Source organism: Dufourea novaeangliae, unplaced genomic scaffold (assembly GCF_001272555.1).
Source record: "Dufourea novaeangliae isolate 0120121106 unplaced genomic scaffold, ASM127255v1 scaffold81, whole genome shotgun sequence".
Classification (NCBI taxonomy): Eukaryota; Metazoa; Arthropoda; class Insecta; order Hymenoptera; family Halictidae; genus Dufourea; species Dufourea novaeangliae.
Window position 1 is genome coordinate 155,691 of NW_015373973.1, and position 21,107 is coordinate 176,797.

General features: G+C 48.6%; 3 protein-coding genes across 5 annotated transcripts in view; 1 reads left to right on the plus strand and 2 right to left on the minus strand.

The window, feature by feature from the left end:
- Positions 1-39: 39 nt before the first annotated feature.
- Positions 40-21,107, minus strand: part of LOC107186847 (growth factor receptor-bound protein 14-like) — a 24,016-nt gene continuing 2,948 nt past the window's right edge. The window contains exons 1-12 of one of the 3 annotated variants that reach the window (XM_015574794.1): positions 19,389-19,405; positions 15,753-16,180; positions 13,632-13,849; positions 13,318-13,480; positions 12,770-12,900; positions 12,067-12,159; positions 11,199-11,330; positions 3,082-3,309; positions 2,861-2,950; positions 1,325-1,593; positions 1,132-1,225; positions 40-1,031 (exon numbers count right to left, since the gene is read on the minus strand). In XM_015574794.1, the coding sequence (XP_015430280.1) occupies positions 753-1,031; positions 1,132-1,225; positions 1,325-1,593; positions 2,861-2,950; positions 3,082-3,309; positions 11,199-11,330; positions 12,067-12,159; positions 12,770-12,900; positions 13,318-13,480; positions 13,632-13,849; positions 15,753-16,170 (2,115 nt within the window). In that variant the 5' untranslated portion in view covers positions 16,171-16,180; positions 19,389-19,405 and the 3' untranslated portion in view covers positions 40-752. Of the gene's footprint in view, positions 1,032-1,131; positions 1,226-1,324; positions 1,594-2,860; positions 2,951-3,081; positions 3,310-11,198; positions 11,331-12,066; positions 12,160-12,769; positions 12,901-13,317; positions 13,481-13,631; positions 13,850-15,752; positions 16,181-19,388; positions 19,406-21,107 lie in introns of those variants that run through there. The other 2 variants (XM_015574793.1, XM_015574795.1) reach the window with 2 other exon arrangements.
- On the minus strand, positions 19,450-20,503 carry LOC107186823 (nonsense-mediated mRNA decay protein 2-like). The gene is made up of 2 exons (XM_015574764.1): positions 20,489-20,503; positions 19,450-19,839 (listed from the first exon to the last, which is right to left on the minus strand). The coding sequence occupies exons 1-2, from the start codon at positions 20,501-20,503 to the stop codon at positions 19,450-19,452; spliced, it is 405 nt and encodes a 134-aa protein (XP_015430250.1).
- Positions 20,721-21,107, plus strand: part of LOC107186824 (SET and MYND domain-containing protein 4-like) — a 3,712-nt gene continuing 3,325 nt past the window's right edge. The window contains exon 1 of the mRNA XM_015574765.1: positions 20,721-21,087. Within this exon, the coding sequence (XP_015430251.1) occupies positions 20,721-21,087 (367 nt within the window). The remainder of the gene's footprint in view (positions 21,088-21,107) is intronic.

The window sequence follows — 21,107 nt, forward strand, 5'->3', positions numbered from 1 at the left end:
GATGATGATGATGATGATGATGATGATGATGATGGCGATAATGACGATGACGATGATAATTATAATAATAATAATAATAATAATAATAACAATACGAAGGGCAAGAAGGAGGAGAGGAAGAAGGATATGAAGGATAAGAAGGATAGTAAACGATTCGTCAGTCTGAAAGGGACGTGTTTTCGGCAACCGTTCAACTTCTACTTTCCGCTAGCGAGTTCAGCGTCTATCGATAACCGATGTGGAACGTACGACAAAGGTGCGCGGTATCAACGTAAAAGAATCGAGCTTGATTAACCGCTGTCAAAATCGATTCTTCGAGTCGTCGAATATTCGCGATGTCGTTCGGATGAGAAAAATTACGAAAATAGAACAAGTTGCGACGTGCTGGTCGAAACCGTAGGTTATCCTCGAGCTGTTCCTACGCGACTCGGCCGATCGGAATCTCGAAGGGTGCCGAATACGAATAGTCTCTCTCTCTCTCTCTCTCTCTCCCTCTGGCGATCGACGTACGCTTCGGTTTTCCATGTTTCCGTGTCGATTCGGGTCGTGTCGTTGGTTACGTTCGCTCCGATCGGGGGAGTTCGTTACAAGTTCCACTTGTTGTAGCTACACAGGCACAAACTCCAGCAACCCGATCGCCTCGAGGCAACGTTCGCGTCGGCGGTGACGTTGAACGTGTTCCTGTTTGCTCGGTCATCGCGGCCAACGCGGAGACGCTCGTCGAGGCTATTGGGCCGCCGAAACTCCTATCCTCAGATAGTCTCGTGACTCGACGACTTGTCGGGATTCGCGGCGTCGATGGACGACTGGTGACGGACCTCGATCGGCGAGGGTGGCGTAGGCGACGCGCCCCCGCCGTCTTCCGGTCTTAGCAAAGACGCCGGGACCACGTTTTGCACGTAATGGGTCAATCTCGTGGGCAACGAGCCCGCGTTCAGCTGGTAAAACGCTATCAATTGAAGCAGATCGTAGAACTTGGTCACGCCCTTGTCCAGAGTGTACAGCCAACAGTTGCATCGCTCGTCGAAAACCTGAAATATCGTTTGTCGTTCAGACCGAATATCGCGACCAGAGAAGTCTCTCGCTTCGCTCTACTCTTCTCGCTCGAGTCGAATAAGCAATTTCGCTTACCGGTTGAATCTGAGTGTGAAACACTTTGTCGCTGTATTTGTAGGTCAACACAAACGCTCCCGAGTTGCTCTTGCTCTCTCGTACCAGGAACACGCTGAAAAGATCAGAATGCAAAGAATTCTGTTTGTTGCATCATCGATAACGCGACGGGTGTCGCGAGTTCGCACGGTCACGCCGGAAAAAATCTACTCACCCGTCCACGGAACCGTGATCCCTGACGATTGCCGTCGCGATTTCTCTTTTCAAACCTCTGTGAAACCACGGCTGCAAGACGTGAACACCGTCGTCGAGCCCGTGAAGACTGAGGACCGCGCATCCCGGTGGCGGTCTCGAGAACGGCCTCCAGGTTCGCCGCCAATTGGTCCCTTCGCTCTCCGCGATATCCTTTGCTTCCTTCGGATCTTCCACGATCCTACCGACGCTTCCCGTAAAGTCCATGGCCACGCGTGATCGCACAGATTCCTATCGACACACATCGACGATCCGTGAAAAATCATTCGTTGAACGACAGGAAAGCGAACGGGTTGATTCCAATGGCAACCATACGCGTGCGCGAAACATATCTCATCGGTCTCTATGCGAGGAAATTTAGTCTGGAAGAAAGGCTTTGACGGGGTTTGACAACCCCACGTGACGCCTATTGCTAGGCAAACGTCGACCGTCGTACGAGTGGGTTGCCGCGCGCCGCGCATCGTTGCTCTTGTTCCCGACACTCGGAGAACTACGCGGCGGCGGCGGCGGCGGCGGCGGATACGTGGATAGAGAAACGCGAAAACTACGGAACGTCAAAACTTGAACACAACCAGAAAAACGACAAGCACGCATCGCCGTTGATATCAAATGATGTCGGATGATTTTCAGGAATTTTAGGGCAACCTGTCCGCGTCCGCGCGCAACGTACCTCTGCCATGTTTGGTCAGAACGGTCCAATACGCCGAGAGAGTATAACGACGGACGACCAACTCAGGAAGCGATGTCGAGCACCGTCGAGCACCGTCGACTGTAGTCTGACTCTGTCGAAAGTGGAAGAGCGAGAGAGAGAGGGAGAGTGAGATACCAAGAGAAAGGGACGGGAGGAGAAAAAAAAAAGTCGTTCAATGTCAAGGTTGCAGAAGCGCAGGCGCGAGAAATCGACCGGACCTCCGAACAGACCGAAATCGTCGTCGACGAATAGATGACGCTGAAGGGAAGGGAACGGATAAAGGAAAGGGCTGAAACACGAAGTCTGCGTCGGCAGGGGTGTACGCGAGTCGCGTCTTTCCGCGGTTTTCGAGCCGTGCCACGAAAATTACGCTTCCATGGTTCTAACGTGCTAATAAGAGCCTGTACCGCGACTGACAGTGACTGTATACAGAATCGAGTTAAGCGTTTGGTCTCGTTAAAGTCTCGTAATTCTGTTAGTCGTGGACGTCGCGCGGAGAAGACCACGGTCGGTCCATCGCGCGCGCACCTTCGGTTCGGTGCGATCGAAGCGGTGTACGGTGGAACGGTGCGACGCGCAGCGTTACGACTCGCTCGCGCGTATATACCCTTCGGATGATCGATAACCGAGTCCGCATAGCAACGGTCGACCGTCTCCGGGTCTTTGCACAATTTTCAAAATCATCACCGACCAGAACCACCACCACCACGACTCGTCGTTCTCGTTCCGTTGTGTTCCTATATTCCCGATAGAACGCAACGGCACAGCTCCAACAAAAGCGCGATTACCCAGTCCGGGGAAACTCACGTTCGATACGTTGTGAGCGCTATCCCCGGTAGTCGGCTCGCATTGTTTGTTCTTGAAGGCTCTATAGTTGTCCCTGAGCTGCTTACCATACTGCGAAAAAATGAAGAAACGTTCGTAATGTCATGGATTGTATCTCGAAGGATAACGCGGAAAGAATGAAAGAAGGTAAGAAGGTAAGAAGGAAGGGAGGAAGGAAGGAAAAGCGTCGAGCTTTCGGTTACCTTGGCGAGTCTCATGGCCGTGAGCCAGCAAATACGGGACTTTTCACTCTGGAAAGCGATGACCTTGAGTCCGGATTCTCCTGTCACGGTACTTTTGGCTGCAGAGTCGTTGATTGGCCTTAAGCAGAGTCCCCACTCGAAGGGTGCGTTGAAACGCCACTTCGCGTTCGCGATTTTGTACACCACGTAATCCGGCAAGTGCGCGAAAATAGACAGTTGGTCGGCTTCCTGAAACCATGCGATTCGTATAAAAATAGCGGAAAAACCTTTCAAATGAAATAATGTTCGCAAATCGAACGAAAATCGATTCGATCTTTGGATCGAGAACCAACGTTGTCGCGTCGGACGTCGATCGTCGTCGTAGCCGTCTGACACGCGGCTGCTATCGTTTCTTCTTCCGTCCCTGCCTTCGCCTTCGCCTTCGCCTTTGCGAGAATCTCGATTTCGAACGTCCAAACCGAAACAGGATCGTACGCGACATATTTCTGATCGATATTATTCTTCTACTACGGGGAAGAGATGGTACACGATCGATGTAGCTACCGCACGATCCCAAAATCGATGATTCGGCTGAAACGATTCAAGAGACGGAAAAGAAGCTGTGCTGACGAAGACGAAGACGACGACGACGACGACGACGACGACGACGACGACGACGACGACTAGGCGAGAAGGTTCGGCAATCGCAAGTGGAGGTGCGACATGGTAGAGATTGGAACCGGTTTGCAACTAATTCCAGAAGCGCGAGCAGCCGTGTGCTGGGAAACACGACGTTCGAGCGAGAAGCTGTGCGTTACGATTCGCGAATCGCAAGCTGCAACCTCCAACTTGGTACTTGGTACGCGAATACATAGTTATACCATACACAGTTGTTCTACCTAGAAGCGTACGAAAGCGCTCGCGTGTATAAATTAAAAAAAAAAACTAGAAGATGGATGTAGAAATTGTCAACTGCGTATGTACAGAACGAAGCACTCGTAGAAGGCTGTAAAGCAACGGACACGGAAAAAAAAGCGAGGCGAGTTCGCAAAAATGAGCTCGAAAGGACGGACGCGTAAGAGTCATTCGCTGCTCAACGATTTCCTACAGGCGCGAATTTCGATTTCGAATTGACGCGTCACGTCACGCTGTTGTTCGAGTCAGCTGACAGATCCGTGGATACGATGAAAAAATCGAATCGACGAATACGGCTAGCACTCAATGGATTCGTTGCGAAAAAGAATCTTGGCTGCGCGCGAATGCGAGCATTGCTTCTTCTTTATTGGATTCGTTCTAATCGAATTTACAAATCTCAGTATACTCGCTATCGCTCGCCGTCAAACTCTTGGCACGAATCACGCGTTTCAAGACGTTCGAGGTGCAACGATCGACGAACGTAACGCGTGGTTTTGCCGCTAAGGGGCCAGCTACTCGTTGGATCGAATAGGATCGGATCGGATCGAATAGGATCGGATCGGATCGGATCGGATCGGATCGGATTGGATGTCGTAGACGCAAGTCCTTACTCACCGTGACGCAAGCAACGGTAGCATTTCAATGGGAAAACGTGGCCAAACGAATTTGCAGAAGAACCCGTCGACGCCGACGCCACTGTCGGTGCCGAAGCCGCTGAGCATCGAGGCAATACCCAAACTAAAGAGAAAGAGAGAAGATAGACAGAAGACAAGAGAAAATAGAAATGTAGGTACACGCAGAGACTGTGTTGGACGGATAAGGGAATAGACGGCTAGATATAGGTATCGGTGGGTAGGTGCGGCGAGTAAACAAAAGAGAAGAATGAATCGAAGAGAGATACGATGAGCGAGCGGAACATTGGCGTGGCGAGCAGACGAGAGGCGAGAGGCGAGCGGCGAGAAAAAGAGAGAGGTACACAGATTCGTGTTCGTTCCAAGTTGGTGGATCCCTGTATACTGTGTATGTATATGTATTTCGTGATCGGAAGTCTCGATTCTCAAAACCTCGATCCTCGACCTTCGTTCCAGGACTCTTGATAGATGCGACGCGACGGAAAGATTCGATCGGTCGATTCGTCGAGCCACAGCTACAGCTTTCTCTCACGATTTCTGCACGTACTCGCGGTCGTTCGACGTGTGTTCCGACGAGTCTGGATGTGGCAGCGTGATCGCAAGATCACTCTGTGAAAGAACAGGATCGGAAGTGTGATCCGCTCGATCTGGTACCGCGAAAATTTCGCAGGAAACTCGGCTTCAAGATTTCGAATTTATCACGGTCCGGGGATGAGTCTACGAACGACGCGACCTCGTTCCCGATCCGATTCCCCTCTGCCTAGCCTGTTTCTATCTGTCCGCGCAAAACAGAAAACGCCGCGGCGATCGATCGCGTATTTCGGTGGTCGAGTCGAGAACGAAGATACCGGAAGCAGGAACGAGACACACGAGAAACGAAAGAAGAAAGTAGAAAATGTACAAGCGAAGCACCGTAGTTCGAATCGCGATGAGTCTCGTGAGTCGCGAATGATCACCGATAAACGGACGTCAGGGATCTCGTCGGGGATCTCGTCGGGGATCACGGTGAAATTGTCCGCGAGAAACTTTTACGATTGGACAGACGTTAAACGCCAGAGGAATCGGCGGCTACACTTACTCCGAGAATCTCGAGCGACCAGCGAAATGCATCGCGGAAAAACTTTGGAGTTCGATTTCTCGCCGGTACGGTATTCCCGCGAATAGAGGATGATTTCTCGTTGCTCGTATCAGGAAACGTCGGAAAATCTGTGACGCAATCGAGCTATTTCTTGCTCGACAACCTCTGTATTCCCTCTGTCCGAAAGGAAGTCGTCTCTGCCGGACGTGGTTTGGTTCTCGCAACGGCCTGGCCTTTCGTGTGCCGCGGTGAAGAGCACAAAGCTGCGCATCTTCGACAATTGCCTCGCTCGTTCCTGCGTGTCGTGTTGCGCCGAACCAACGAAACACACCGAGGGGAAGATAGCGGTATGTGTTAAGCGTTGTGGCTGAGGGTGAGGGTGACGATGAGCCAGGACGGGTGGTGGGAGGGTGGCGACGAGGCAAAAGTGGACGAAAGTAGTGACGCGAGAGGAAAAAAGGCAGCGAAAGGTTAGTCGGAAAGAAAAAGTAAAAGAACCGATGAGAGAGAAAAATGAAGAGACCCGGGAGGGAGTCGAAAGGAAGAGACGATCTACCGGCAAAGAGCAGACTGCGCGACGACGCCGATCTTCTCCTCGGTTCGCACCTTCCTTCCCGTTTGTCGAGACGAGCTTCGCGGCCGCTTTATCGGCTGTTTAATTTCGCAACGCAGCCTCGGTGTGACCGCTCGCGATTCAAACGAAGGCGATGGCAACAGCGGCGGTGGAGGCACCGGTGGTGGCGGCAGAAAAGACGTAGGAGGCGCGCGCGCGCATCGCCTCCCAACGACGACGGTTCAACTACTGACGGAACGGTTTGCCGTTCGCCGGCGCCGGCACCCTCGTGCATTGTGCCGGACAAAGATCCGAAGATTGCCGAATCGCGGTGCGAAAACGGCCGGGCCGAGCCGAGCCGGCAATCAGCTGGTTTCTCGGCGGCACGGCTAGCACGGCTAGCACACGCTGCATCGCTCATGAGCCGCAGCTCCGTTGCGCCTGCACTCCGCTATCACGCTTCCTTCCTTCCTTTCTTCCTTCGATCACGCTCTCTATCGCCAACTTTTCCGAATCAGCTGACTGCTCTACCCTTCCTCTATCCCACCCACCCGCCAGTCCGCCGTCGTCCTCGTCAACCGAACCACCGTTCTCCACCATTTCCCCTTTCTCTTCGCTCTTCTTCGTCATCTCTCTCTCTCTCTCTCTCTTCCCGCCACTGCTGCTGCTGCTGCTGCTGCCGCTACTACTGCTAGTTGCTGCTACTGTTGCTTCCTCTCGGCAAATTGCTTATACTCTTCCAGATTGGTTAGCTGTCGCTGAGTGTACGAGTCACGAGTCACGACGTCACGCGTCTTTGCGGGAACTCGAAACGTCGCGACGCGCTCTAGTACGCGCGTTCTTCGTCCGGTTCGAGGTGTCTGCTTTTATTTGGCGTTCGAGATCTCGTCAACGGTGTACGTTCATCTGCCGGATGAGCGAAATTCGTTGCGAAGCCGCGTAATCGTGTTCGCGAAACCCGGCAAACGCGAAAAGAAGAACAGCGACGGTGACGGGTCGACGTGACGCGATGCGACGCGAAACAGAATTTTCCCGTGACATCCGGTTGCCCAAGAAGAAAGTAAACACTGTTGCAGCAAATGGAAAAAGTACAGCGACGAGTCGACAACCGCTTCCGGAAGAAATGGCAATGTTGATCGAAGGGGTGCGCAGCGAATAAGTGATATCGTCGAAACCTCGGAATTTTGTTGACTCGACTCGATAGGGAGCCAATAAGTTTCGCACATGAACTGCCGAAAAGAGCACGGAATCGTGATACGCGAGGATAAAGAGGCAAGGAAATAGGATAATTAAAGGGAACAAACGGACGGACGGACGTATATCTATTGATTTCAGTGTTTTATCGCGCGTGAAAGCGCCGCGAGCGCGCGCGTTCGCCAATTGATTCATGTGCGTGAAGTTAGCCCCCGTTTTGTGAAAAACTAAAAAATGATTCTTATCATATACTATTAGTTTGTACGAGTTTTGTACCACGTTGTACCGTTGGGAATTTTCTAAAATTCGAAACCGTTTTTCAATCGAACAATACTCTAAATTTCTACTCTGTACCCCATCTTGTACCGAATTCTAACAGGCTGTACCAATGTGAAATCACCCTGGTTTTCGGCTTTCCTTTTCACGTCATTGTACTCGATCCATCAATTTTGCTGCTTTACGCATGCCGTGTAACGATCAACGAATGCCATGTCTAACCCCCCGTGGTAAGCTACAACACCCGCCAACGTGTAATTGTTCGTTTCTATTTGCAGTGCTACGGTAAATTAATTTAACGGTTCTTTTCTATGATCCGTGAAACTTATTTCTATAAAAATATGGGGGGCTACCTTCACGTATATATGTATGTATTGATTCGCGGCATTGACGGCCACACGTAAGGTCCTTGTCTGATTTGGACGGCTCGCGATGAAGAACGCGCTGCTGCGTCGGTAGCAAAAGCAACGCATCGGACGTTACGGTCGCGTATTTCGATCGATGCGATGCCGCTAAGAAAAACGGTTACGCGATTGGGAAATCCGCAGAGTATTGGCCGTCTGCCAAAAACCAGTCACGCGAATTCTACTCCAAATACCCTAACCCACTAAACTCGTACGAATTCTAAAACGGTCTCGCAGCGAGTGTCCTCGGAGCGGCGGATTTTCCGGTCTCCTTCCTTTCTTCCTTCCTTCCTTCCTTCCTTCCTTCCTTCCGGTTTCCTACTAGATAGACTTGAAAATCTCACCATTCGCTCTGACATCGAACCCGACGTACTTCAATTTTTCGGAATGTTTTCTCGAAAATCAACCTATACCTCTTCGGGTGCCGTCAACGGAAGACATTCGATCCACGAAATTGACGTACTTGACCGCGTGGACGTCGAAATGGTGGAACATTTTCCGAAAATAGTGGTGTTGCGGTGGTCAAATGCATGGTATTTTCTGTCCGAGACCCGACGAAAGATTGCGAATTGCGGATTAAGGACAGACTGTGTACTACGAACGGAATCGAAATCGGGAACGGGAACGGGAACGAGAACGAGAACGAAAACAGAAACGGTTCGCGGTTCGTCACGCGTCACAAACGCGAACAATAACGTGTGTACATATGCAACGGATATCGTAATATTATGCGTTTCGAAAGCGTATTGTGTTTGCCCGACACCCTGAACGGAGAAAAAGAAGAGGTGAGGTGGTTGGGGGCGGGGGCAGAGGAGAGGAGGGATGTCGAGAGAGTTGCAGGTGTAAAGGAAGGGAGAGCAGGGTGAAGAAGACTGGCTTGGCTGACGTCAACGCCGAGAACGAGGGAACCACAGAGGAACATGGTGCGGCACGGCGTGGGCATCGGTGCGGTGCGATGCGATGCGATTCGATGCGTTCGCTTGAACCGCAATCACGCCGAAATCAAAGCGGATCGCAAACGGCGAACCGCGGTTCCAAACTCGTTTCTTTCGGATTTCGAGCGGTCTCGAGCATTGTCCATTTTCGCTAGCGGTTTCGACTCCGGTTCTGGCTCCGGGAACCGCGCATCCGGCTGTCGCCAAAGTCACCGTTCCGGAACCGAGCAGAGTTTCGCACGAGAGCTCGGTATACAGCCGATTCACGACCGAGTCCTGGAACCAGAGAGGAACTAGAAAGTGGAGGGAGGGAACTCGTGAAATGCTATGCATGGTTAGGAACTCGGTACCGCGTAGACTCCCTTCGTCGTCTCTGTTTCCGATCAGCTGATTCATCGCGAACGAGGCACGCGGATGTACAACGAAATGTTTCCCATCGTTCGATAAAATGCACGAACAAAGGAAACGAACTTTATCTCTTCGACGAAGATGCGCGTGTACGCGGGATCAATTTCACGCGAGCAACTCGTTTCGAAGCGTATGTATATCGTATGCACGAATGCAAGGTCCCTGTGCGTCACTGGCCACACAACCGATGCAAGCGACGAGTACACACAGTATCGAGCATGATAAAACCGATCGAAGTAGTTCTGCTTGATTAAGGATTAGGGAAGGGGTGTCGAGTTTGGCGATAGAACCATGGAATACAGCAAGAGTATCGGCTCGCATGGAGTAAAGTGACGTCGAGTCGAGTCGAGTCGAGTCGAGTCGAGTCGAGTCGAGTCGAGTCGAGTCGAGTCGAGTCAAGTATGTAGAATAAAGAACAGCTCGGTGTAGTGGAGTTCGAGGGAATAAGTAGTGGGGAAAAGGTAGAGAAGTCGAAAAATCGAGAAGAGTTTGCGCAGCAAAGAGAAGAGAGAAACGAAACGATGAAAAAGAGAAAAAGAGCGGTAGACCCAGCGAGCAGTGTTCCTAGCAGAATAGCTCTATCGCCGACACGAATGTGTGTCACGCGCCCAACATACGTCTTGTACACATAGATACATCTGCGAGCTACATAGTTTGCGTCGACACGAGCAAACGGTTCGCGGCTGCACCACGTAACGATTCGCGTCGTTGTCTATCGTCTTCTTAAGCATAACCTTGTTTAATTCTTCGTTGCCAGTGATGTTCAAGCAGGACGAAACTCACGGTTCCCGCGCGTTTCGTTCTTCTCCCAACAACGATCCGACAGGACGATTCCCGTTCGCGACATGACCCTTTCTTTCCTTCTTTCCTTCTTTTCTTCTTCTTCTTCTTCTTCGTTTATTTCGACAGAGCATCGGAGCGGTCCTGGCTCGAGGGAGATTGATCGCGATTGTAGGAGCAAACCGCCGGGTATCCTATTACATACATAACCATGTATGTATATGCCGGTTCCCGACGCGGGATCGATTTTTCTCAACGTGGAAGAGACGGACGTCGTCGCGTTTCTCGCGGCACGGTGAGATAAAACGGAAAAGATGGAAGAGACCAGGACTCGGGCCGTGAGTGTATCGAGAGACGAGGATAGCGACAAAAACGCATCGCGGTCGGTGAAAGCGGCTAGGAGAAATACCTTAGAAAGGTATACACGACTGACCCGCGTAACTTTAACGCTTCGTATGCTCGCCCGATCATACATATGTATACGTATCTATAGATATACATATACATACTTCCATTTGCCTCCGCTCCGACTCGACGTGTATTCGCGCAGGCTTCTACATACATACATATACCAACCTCGCTCGGTATCCTTGCCTTTGACATCAAACTCGTTCGAAACTTTTATTACGTTCGGTTATGGGAAAACTCGATAACAGCGAGAACAGCTACGGCGACGCCAACGGCAAACCAGTTCGAGAATTAAGACTGCTTATACGTAAACCCATTTGTCGCGACTAAAAGAAAAATCGAATCTCTCGAATCTTTCGGAACAGAGATGCCCGAGAACGTCCGATTCCTCGTGCAAAACGGAATCGTTATCGGTGTTAATCTCGGCATCTCGGGGAAAAATGGTAAACGAGATCGGTGAAAGTGGAAAATCGAGTGCCCGGTGGAACGGCAACGAATGGCTAAAAAAAAGCCAACTAATCGGGAAAGAACGAATCCCACGGTTCGATCACTTACCTTCTTCGCCACGTAGAGCTTTTGGTTTCGCAGCAACATGTACATTTTTCTCCAAACGTCGAAATATCCGCATCGTACCCACGCCAGACTCAACACCCGTGGACATTCCGCATTCTCTTGCTGCAGATATTTCTGAAATTCAAGGAAATCCGTCAAATTCAACATCCATACGTCGCCTGCTTTGACCTTAACCCGTTCGATGCGGCTACACTTTTGACGAATCGAATCGATTCTACCGTTCATGAAACGTGTATGTATACACGCTCGTAGCACCGAAAGGGTTAATCAGTTTCTGTTGAATCAAAAGCGTTGGAGTTTGCAATTATGTCGTTCGTTCAAGCTATGAATCGTTTCAACGGAACAGCCCGAAAACGGTACATGGCGGCACATGTACGATGATCGCGATACAAACTCTCTTTCCAAGATCGTTCTATACAATACATTTCGATTCGCGCGCGTTCTCTTCTAGATCTCTCGTACGACCGTGAATCGAGCGAATGCACGTTGCGGCTATGAATCGTGTAAACGCGTTAGTATACAGATGTATATAAGCTACGTTTATCCTATATTCGAATCTCATCTTCTTATAATATGTACTTCCGAGGACACTTCACCGATGTAAAACGGATGAAACGCGATTACGATGCATTCCACACGAACGATCAAAGAAACTTGATAAGTAAGTAATAAGTCGATGTAACTGTAACGTTCGCGCTTCGAACGGAGTTAAATCGATCGAACGTTATTCACCTCGAGATGGAGCAAAATGTGTCTGTGTGTGTGTAGAAAAAAAAGTGCCACCCGCGGCACAATCCGTATTTGCTAATATCGCGATCGAAAAAAATCGTTCACGATCGTTTCTACTCACTCGTAAAGCGCTTTCCGCGTCGATCAGCGTTTCACCGTTGTCCATTGCGAGGACAGCGCTGGGAAACGCGGCCATGTCGGTTGGGAAAAATTGCTGAAACAAACGTAAGATTCGAGATCGATTCGTTGTTTCCCGAAAAACACATCTGAACTGGAACAAGATTCGTTAATCGTAAAAAGGACAAATCCAATTATCCTGACAATAGCGAGATGGACCGCGTCGACGTTCGGGCACGGACGAGATATACATACAGAAAGTATCCTATGCTTCCCATACCTATAATATTCTACGTATAATAGCTACGTTTGCTTGTGTGCACGTATGTACATAAACCGCTGTCTGGTTGTCGTGATCGTCGAGGCTTCGTACCGCGCTGTGGGTAAACCGCCGCGGCACACCGCTTGCGCGAACGTCGGTGAATTATCAATCGAAACTCTAATTCGGTATGTACAATAGCACGTACGCGCACGATACATATGTAATTACATAGATTGGTTCGCTCGACTTGGGTCCTTTCCGTTGTCGGTTTCACGTTGATCGGTCAATTACACCGAATCGCGTTTTTATCCGTAAGAAAGTTGAAAGTGATCGTATGGGAGGGGGGATGGCAAGCGAAAGAAAACCGGAACAGCGCGAGTAGGTAGGTACACGGCACGATCGACTCGACGAAGAAAGAAACGTTTCTACAAACTTTTCCACTCACCTTGGGGTCCAGAAAGAATTCGTACTTGAGGAAATCCTTTCGGAAGACAAATTTCCTGTGGAACCGAGACGCGAACAGTCTCATCTCTCTGTGCACTGCAACGACGTCTTCGTGATCTTCCAGTGTACGTTCTGCGAAACCGATTCGATACGCGATACCAGAGAACGTTCGTCTTCCGCCGATTTTTCCAGAGAGGCGAATGCGCGAGCTCGAGCTCGAGCCTGCCGTCAACGCGACGCGAGAACCCGACTAATTGCGCCTCGATCCATCGAACTCGATCTTACGAAACTCATCGATTCGATTCGATTCGATTCGATTCGATTCGATTCGATTCGATTCGATTCGATTCGATTCGATTCGATTCGATTCGAGTTCGAAGTCCCAACGGTGTCGAAATCGAATGGCTAGACGAGAGCCACGAGCTCGCGCGTTTCCCTCGCGGTTCGCTCGCGGAAAAAGACGGATCCAAACGAAGCGAGGTAAATGAACCACCGCGTTAATTTTTCTTTTTCTTTTTTTTTTTTTCGCGAGGATCACGAGACGCTCACCAATTCCCAGTTCCGGCCACGCTTCCACGATCGACCAAGCGATTCCGGACACATTCTTCTTCACTTTGAGCACCTCGCACAAATCAACCGCGCGAACATTTCTCTCGACGAGCAAACTGTTCCTAGTCTTTAGATCGTCGTTGTAAAATTGCAGCTCCTCCACCTGAAAGTCATACGAACAATTCGTTAAAAGTTCTGTAACCCAAAAAACCTGTGACCACGTTATACTTGGTCGATTCGGTCGAATCGAGAACACCAGGGCGGTCGTGAACACACAGGACCAGAGGAAAGAGGAAAACACCTTTGTCACTCACTTGACTGTCGTCGCGGATTTGATCGCGGTGTCCGGTATTGTCGTTCTCGCAGTCATCGTATCTCGTACCCGGACTAGTCGTCGCGCGGTCGAACTCGAACGCGTCGTCACCCATGAAACCAAATCTCTCGTAACGTCCAACTCGGTTCGCGGATCGACCGCAAAATCCGGGGATCGCGACGCCGATTTCAAAACAAGGACACACCTTCGGCAACCAATCTGTAACACAGAAAAGTTAAAACGTTGTAAACTGTCGTAAGGTGTAAGATGTAACGATACTCCTTTTGTAGAAAATAAGGTAGGTATTGTAGATGCTTTAAGAAGAAACATCGATTCAACTACACGGGGAAGTACATATGCTGTAGGAAAATGTTGAAAGAAGACTTTAATTTTAAGCGTCAGCAATCGAGAAAAACTGGTAAAAAGCTCAGTCAGGCAAATTTCGATTAAGGATCGTTTAAAGCTTGAATGGGATCGATCGATACACCACTGCGATCAAAAACCTCGCGATCGTCGTCGATGACGATGAAAACGCCGATCGATTTCGAAGAAAATTAAGTCACACGAAGTACACTAGTGGAACGAATTACCAAGAAAATTTTCCCTAAACCGCAACCCCCGGTTGTATCGCGAGTTCGTGAGTTCGTTAAACGACGTGACGCGCACCGTTTCAAACACGTCGCGACGATACGCGATACCCTCTGGTGAAATTCGACACAGATCGTTATCGTGACAGCGATCACCTACTCACAGTTCGGCAAGAATAAAACTGTACGAATATGCATAGGAAACCGTCTTCGATGTGTTCCAATCGATTTAACCAACCATTTGTTCGGTTGATCGGTTTGGTTGATTGGTCGGTCGGTCCTTCGATTGGCCCTTCGATTGGTTTGCAAATCGATCTTGGATAAGGATAGCGAGTCGCAGCATGTTAGAGCGCATGCGTATATACATAATACTAAAATCGATCGATTCTGGTGCGCAGCAGAAGATAGGTGCCTACACCACACGCAGCTAGCCAGATAGAATTTCTTTACTTGGTTCGGTTTCGTCGCTGATTTCGCGTCACGATCGACTACGATGCGGAGCTGCGTCCGTGAAAGACAGGAAGTACCTACCCACGCCAACGTGAACTGGAAAAATCTTTTCCAGCGCGTACTTCTTGTTGTAACAACGGAATCTAATCGAACGATGCTCTTTGCCGAGAAATATACGTATAGTTTCGAGCTTTATTGGAAAAATTTTCTAGTCGCTAAAGACAGTCTTTACTTGTGTGCCACGGCGACCGAACTGGTACAACGCTACATTCTATGGCATAATTTAAAATTAAGCCCGCGTAAGATGACAATTAGATCGGTGCGCTTCTTTTCCACGCCTAGGCGTGGACATAAGCGAAAAACGATGATTCACAGTCGTCCGGTACTCGGTTGTTTTCCAATGGTCAACCGATAAGCATCACGTAGGTACGCTTAGTCCCTTCTCTTGTATCGTTATGGAACATTAAATTTAGTATTCTTTGTTGGAACGCACTTGAACTGCTTGGATGGCTTGTTTTCGGATCTTGTAACACGTCGTCGTTTATCCGTTTCTCGAATCTTTTCTCAGAAACAGTAAAAGTAAGATCGAGTAAACGCGCGCGCGCACTTTCAAAGAGACGCGCATAAAAGGACGTACAAAAGATCTACGAAGCGAACATCGAACTACATTATGTATATGTATATAGGTACGGATGGAGGATCCAATGTATTTGGAATCGAGTTCGTAGTTGGTCTTACTCCTCGTAGCGTTGTTTGTCATTTCGAGGCCGTTGCGTTCATTGGGAGGAGGAAACCGAAAAGTTTACAAGCGTCTGTCCTCTCCCTTGATTATGGTGAAACTAAAACTATCTGTAGATACTTACCAGGCGGTATTACCGTGAATAATCTATTATTATTATTATTATTATTATTATTATTATTATTAGTATTATTATTAGAAAACGAAAGAAAAATATAAAGCTTTTTTCTGGAAAAAAAACATGTACCGCGTTTGCATTGCTAGTCATGGAAGAAGGTTCACGACTCGATCTCAAGGTCGCATCGACGATAGCATCGGGATCCCGAGGTTAAAATTTCGGACTTACTGCAAATGTTCAAGCATCGTCGACGAACCTGAGAGAGCCAGGTTGCCGCCGCGGAGTCTTCACTGTCGTGCATCGTGCTGGTACGGCTGTTGCTGTAACTCGCGAGTTCCGCGCAGCTAGCCAGAAAAGAATCGCTGTAGATTCTTCTTTGGTTAATCGTTGCGATGCATTCGTTTTTGAGCGACACCGACATCGGTGTCGTCGATGCCACGGTTCCCGTTCCCGTTCCCGTTTCCATTGGTATCGTGGCGTCCATCGAAGCGACGTCGGTATTTCTTGGTTCCTTCGTTTGGACGGAAGGTTTTTCCGTTTGTGGAGCACAGTACTCGGATGTCGAGTAATCGGAAAAGCTCTTTGTACGATCTCGCGAGGTATCCTCGAACGTGATCGCAGTGACGAAAGTAAAATTCTCGACCATATCGTCGAATCTGAAACAGAGGTAATACTTGTTAGCTTCGACAATCGACGAGAAACACAACTTTTCTCGTGATACTGGAGTAGCGCAGGTAACGGAACGAAGATTATCGGAAAATACGACTGCGGTTGGCGCGCGCGTGCTCGCAGTTACGAGCGTATAGCGGTATAGTTACATACGTACATACATACATGTATAAGTAGGCATCTATGTACGTTCTTCGACATTCGTTCGCGACTAATTACGCGAACCCCTATAAGAAGAGAATGAGATGGTCGGTTAACGGTTATCGATTAAATCTTTCGTAATCGACTATATCGGCGTGTACGATTTCTAAGAAAATGTAAGTGCAATCTCGACCAAGATTATTACGATTTCGAATTCAATAATTCGAACAAATCAGGAATTAAATGACTTGTTTTTTTTTTTTTTTTTTTTTTTTTAAATAAATTCGATGGGTTCAAATTGGCATCAGATTCTCGGAACTACGAACCAAGTAACGTTAATTCTTGAAATAATAATAATAATAATAATAATAATCGTGTTTAAAGATTTCAGGGATGCTCCGGATATTATTATTATTATTATTATTATTATTAATTTATTGTCAATATTAATACATTTGTCCGATATTCGATTCATCGATTCTGATTGTGAACATCTTTGAAATCTTTAAATACAATTCTTCCTATATATGTATGTATGTACACAGAATGCCGGCGAAGACCGGGGGGTTGTTTTTCAACGTATGTTAATTGTGTATCGTTTTCGAAGTTTCGTAGAAGACTATTATAACAAGCTTGCCAAACCGGATTACGGTAAGTAGGTACGCGATGAATCGAATCTCTTTTCTTCGAGCTTCTTTGCTATCGATGCCACGCTTTCTTTTGCCTTCGGTAAATCTGCAAAACGATTCTTCGGTTTTCGATTGCTGGCAATCGGCAACGACTGAACGTCACTCGTCGCAGACGATGCCGCATTTTCTGTTCAGATCGGTTAGGTTAGACATTCCGTTTAGTTTTATACTGCTCTACGTAGGTCGGAAAATGCGTAACGGGAACAGGCGAAAATAAATTTTGAAGAAATAAAACTATAGAATTCGCAGCGTTCGAGGGAGAGCACGAATCGATCTCGTTGCAAGGTCGTTGCACGTCGGTTACGCAACGATCGCTAAAGTGTTGGTCACGCATACGCGACATTTATTCCCCTCCTTGTCCCGTTCGCCGTATATTATATGTATGTATGTGTATAATACTTCCGAACATCGTGTTTCCTCGTATAATTATTATTATTATTATTATTATTATTATTATTAATATCGTCATAATTATCGATGTTAAAAAGATTTATTACAGTCCCATCAGTGTGTACATACAACAGTAATTTTGCAAAGTAAGCTTCGGAGTAGAATAAAAGAAGTAATAGTTTATCGACTGTATTTTTAATGCGTGAGGTTTATCACAGAAAAAACACCTATACATATATGTATTGAGTTGTTAACATTATTGGCTGCAACAGGGACCCAATTTGCTGATACGAAAAAGCCAAGATTCGGCTTATCTATACGACCACGGGTCAAACGTTTAGTTAAACCACCCTAAAAGGTATATATGTATAGAATAGCTACGAGATGAAAATGAATATGATTTCCACCGGTTGAAGATAACGCGTAATGCTATCGATCAACTCGAAGACACAAAGGAGATCAAAGGCAGTTCTGCGAGCGGCTTACAAGCGACTTCCTGGTTGAGCAAGACCACGATGGTTTTGTAATCATGATTATCATGATACACCATTTTATGTCATGTCTTGTACGCAATAGATCCGAGAAGTCCGTGGTGTATAGGTATACCCCTTCGAGAAGTAGTTTATACGTAATTATGTAAATACACGTGATAACGACGGGGTCGTCGATACTGACCTCGGACGAACGAGAAAAACCTCGTGGATTCCCTGGATTTTTTTCGTAAGCATCAAGAGCGTAAGGGGTGAATTGATTCGATAAAAGGTCCTTCCGAGATTATTCCTCGACCATTCTTTTTATGTAGTTACCGAGACGTGGTGAGGTTAACGAAGGTTAACTTGCCTTTAAATTGATGGCGCGTGTCTAAATTGGTCGCGCAAAGATATACACTTATACATATGTATATGTATGTACGTAGCGGTAGCGGCGTGAGCGCGCGCGAGTCAACGAGACGTGTCTCCCGACATCTAACGATCTAACCCTAACCTAACCGGTAAAAAATTGCACACCTACACATCCAAGCGATATCGATACGACCAGTTTCAAGCACTCACGCTACGTCCTGTCCATTTCACCGCATCCAATTGTTTCGACTATAACCCGCAGCTGTCAAGTTTCCCTCAAATATGTATACCTTCGTCCAACCCCTTGACCTCGACGACGACGACGACGACGACGACGACGACGACGACGACGACAACATTCGCTTCTCGTGGACGTGTTACTCCTCGGCGGCCGACGAGCAAATCATTATCACCGAACGAGATCACGGTCAAAAAGGTCTCACTCTCTCTCTCTCTCTTTTCTTTAAACTGATTCAACGCTCGAAAAGAAACGATAAGTAAACGTAGGCGGGAATACATGGTCAATTGTTCGCTATTAAATGCGACGAAGGTCGAGATGCTTCCGACGCGACGGTTAAAGAAGGGAACGATCATCGTTTCGCGTGTCTTACGGGGCCGTCATCGACGATACCCAATTGCCGTTCGATGCGTCGCCGTCACAACACGTTCCCGTTTGTTCCATTCTGTTTGGTTTCTTTAGGTTGGCGATTAATTGCAAGTGAAAAATTGTGAATTATATTATCTCTTGTTCTTTTATCGTGTGCTCCGAATGTACCGTAGTCGGATATTGTAATAACGGTCTGCGATGTAATCGAACATGATCACACGCAACGCTATATACGTCCTGAAAAATTACAATCCCCGCCGGAGCGAAGACAAATAAGGAACGAAAAGAGATCCCTTCTCTGAATTTTCGCGCAAAGGAAAAAGAAAGCTAATAGTTCCTCCGTATCGCGAAAGCTCCGAAAGGAACCGTTCCGTTGGCTAGAGGAGAGAGAGAGAGAGAGACTCGATCTGGGTCTGCGTCGCGGACGCAGTTTCGCGAAACCGCTTGAATTTTCGCGCGTCGCGTAAAACGCGTGTATTATTGGCCAGCAGGAAAACGACGAGTACTCGACTCGGGTTCGACTTACGTCACTCGAAGATACTCGAATCCAGCCGCGCTTCGACGAACTAGTCTTTTTTTCTTGACCGTTATCGTCGTTCCCACGGTTTATCGCGCGAATTGTCCTTCTGCTCCGCGTTCGAACCACGGACTTTGCGTACGTGTTTCTCTATCGGTCGTTCCTGCTCGACCGATCCGGGTTTCCATTCGTTTCGATTGATCGAAATCTCGAGAACAGCGCCACGTCTCGTCGGTGCCGGTGTCAGGTCGGGGTCGTTGTCGTTGCCCTCTTCGTTGTACTTTTCGTTGTCGTTGTCGTTGTCGTTGTGCTCGTCGTCGTCGGCGCTGTTGATTTCGCTCTCGTACCCGTAGCTGTTTTTGTCGTCGTCGTCGTCGTCGTCGTCGTCGTCGTCGTCGTGCGTTACGATCGCGGAAACGTTGGCGCGTCGGTGATTCGACGTTTGAACAGGACGCGACGGCTGCGATCTCCGACGCAAAACTGAGAACACAGCGATCGAAACACACGGGGCAATCTCGCGTCCCGCCGCGCCACACCGCGCATCATCCTATCATCCACCGACTAGATCGCAAGCTACGGAACCACGCGGCGCGGCACGACGCACGACGCGGCGGATCGCGAGACTCTTGGTCGCCATCGAGATCCCCGCTCGTCGTTCTTCCGCGTTCTCCTTCGTCGCAATTTCCCGTGACACATACAAACCTACATATAGTTACTTACGTAGCTTTCGCGAGAACAACGCGTGTTCCTTCGAAAACCAGGCCCGGGGACGGGTGTTTGGGGGACGTTTGCGGTACGTTTGCCGAACATTTGCGAATCTGGCTGCTGCCGTTATCAGGGGTTTTCAAATCATTCCGAACGAGCTCGAAGAGATCTGTAACGTCACGGTGATCCGTCACGAGACAAACGACCATCTCCGACGGGACTGAATGGGATTTATTCGCCAGAATAACCGCGCGGCCCGGAAGTTGAAGAAAGTCCGAGAGATTTCTCTAGAGACAGAGCCGAGCTGCGCGAGAATCCAAGATTAAAATAGCGACGGGGGCTTCGTCTAAATTTATTCAAGTGGTAACGAACGTTCCGGGACGGAGGTTCTCTTCTCTGTGTACCCATCGTATTCCCATGTCGGTGTTTCGTTTGGTGCAACCTCTAAGTTCAGGGCAGAAGCGAAACTGCGAGGACGAGTGACACGCGATCGGAAATTGTTTTTCGGTTAAGTGGGAGCACGGAACGATTCGAAGCGAAAACGTTTGAAAGGGTTAGCCTCGTTAAAGGGAAACAACGGAGAAAAGAGAACGAGCTGAGAGAAAAGTCCGAGAGAGACCGAGAGGATCGCGCGCGATGGAAAATTCCGAGGAATTTTACAGAAAGTTGTGCTCGCTGGAGACGGTCCGGTCCGAAAAGAAAGGATTCTTCCGAGACTTTAGCGAGTGCGTGGCTCGAGTAGCTGGCGACACATGGATCTCGAGTGTGTTTGGTCGATTGGCCGACGACGAGGCTCGTATACGAACGGTCTTCACGGACGATAAGATAAAAGACACGGTGCTCGAGACATTGAACAGAACGAAGATTCTGTACAGAACGAAAGACGCGGAGGCGTCCAGAGCGAGAAGGCTCGAGGCATTCGAGGCGGCAGCCGCGGGAGAACGAGAAAAGGCTTTGGTGCTCTTCGGTCAGGCCGTTCTTCGCGCGCCAACCTCGTTGTCGGGTCTCTGTTTTTTCTTTCCC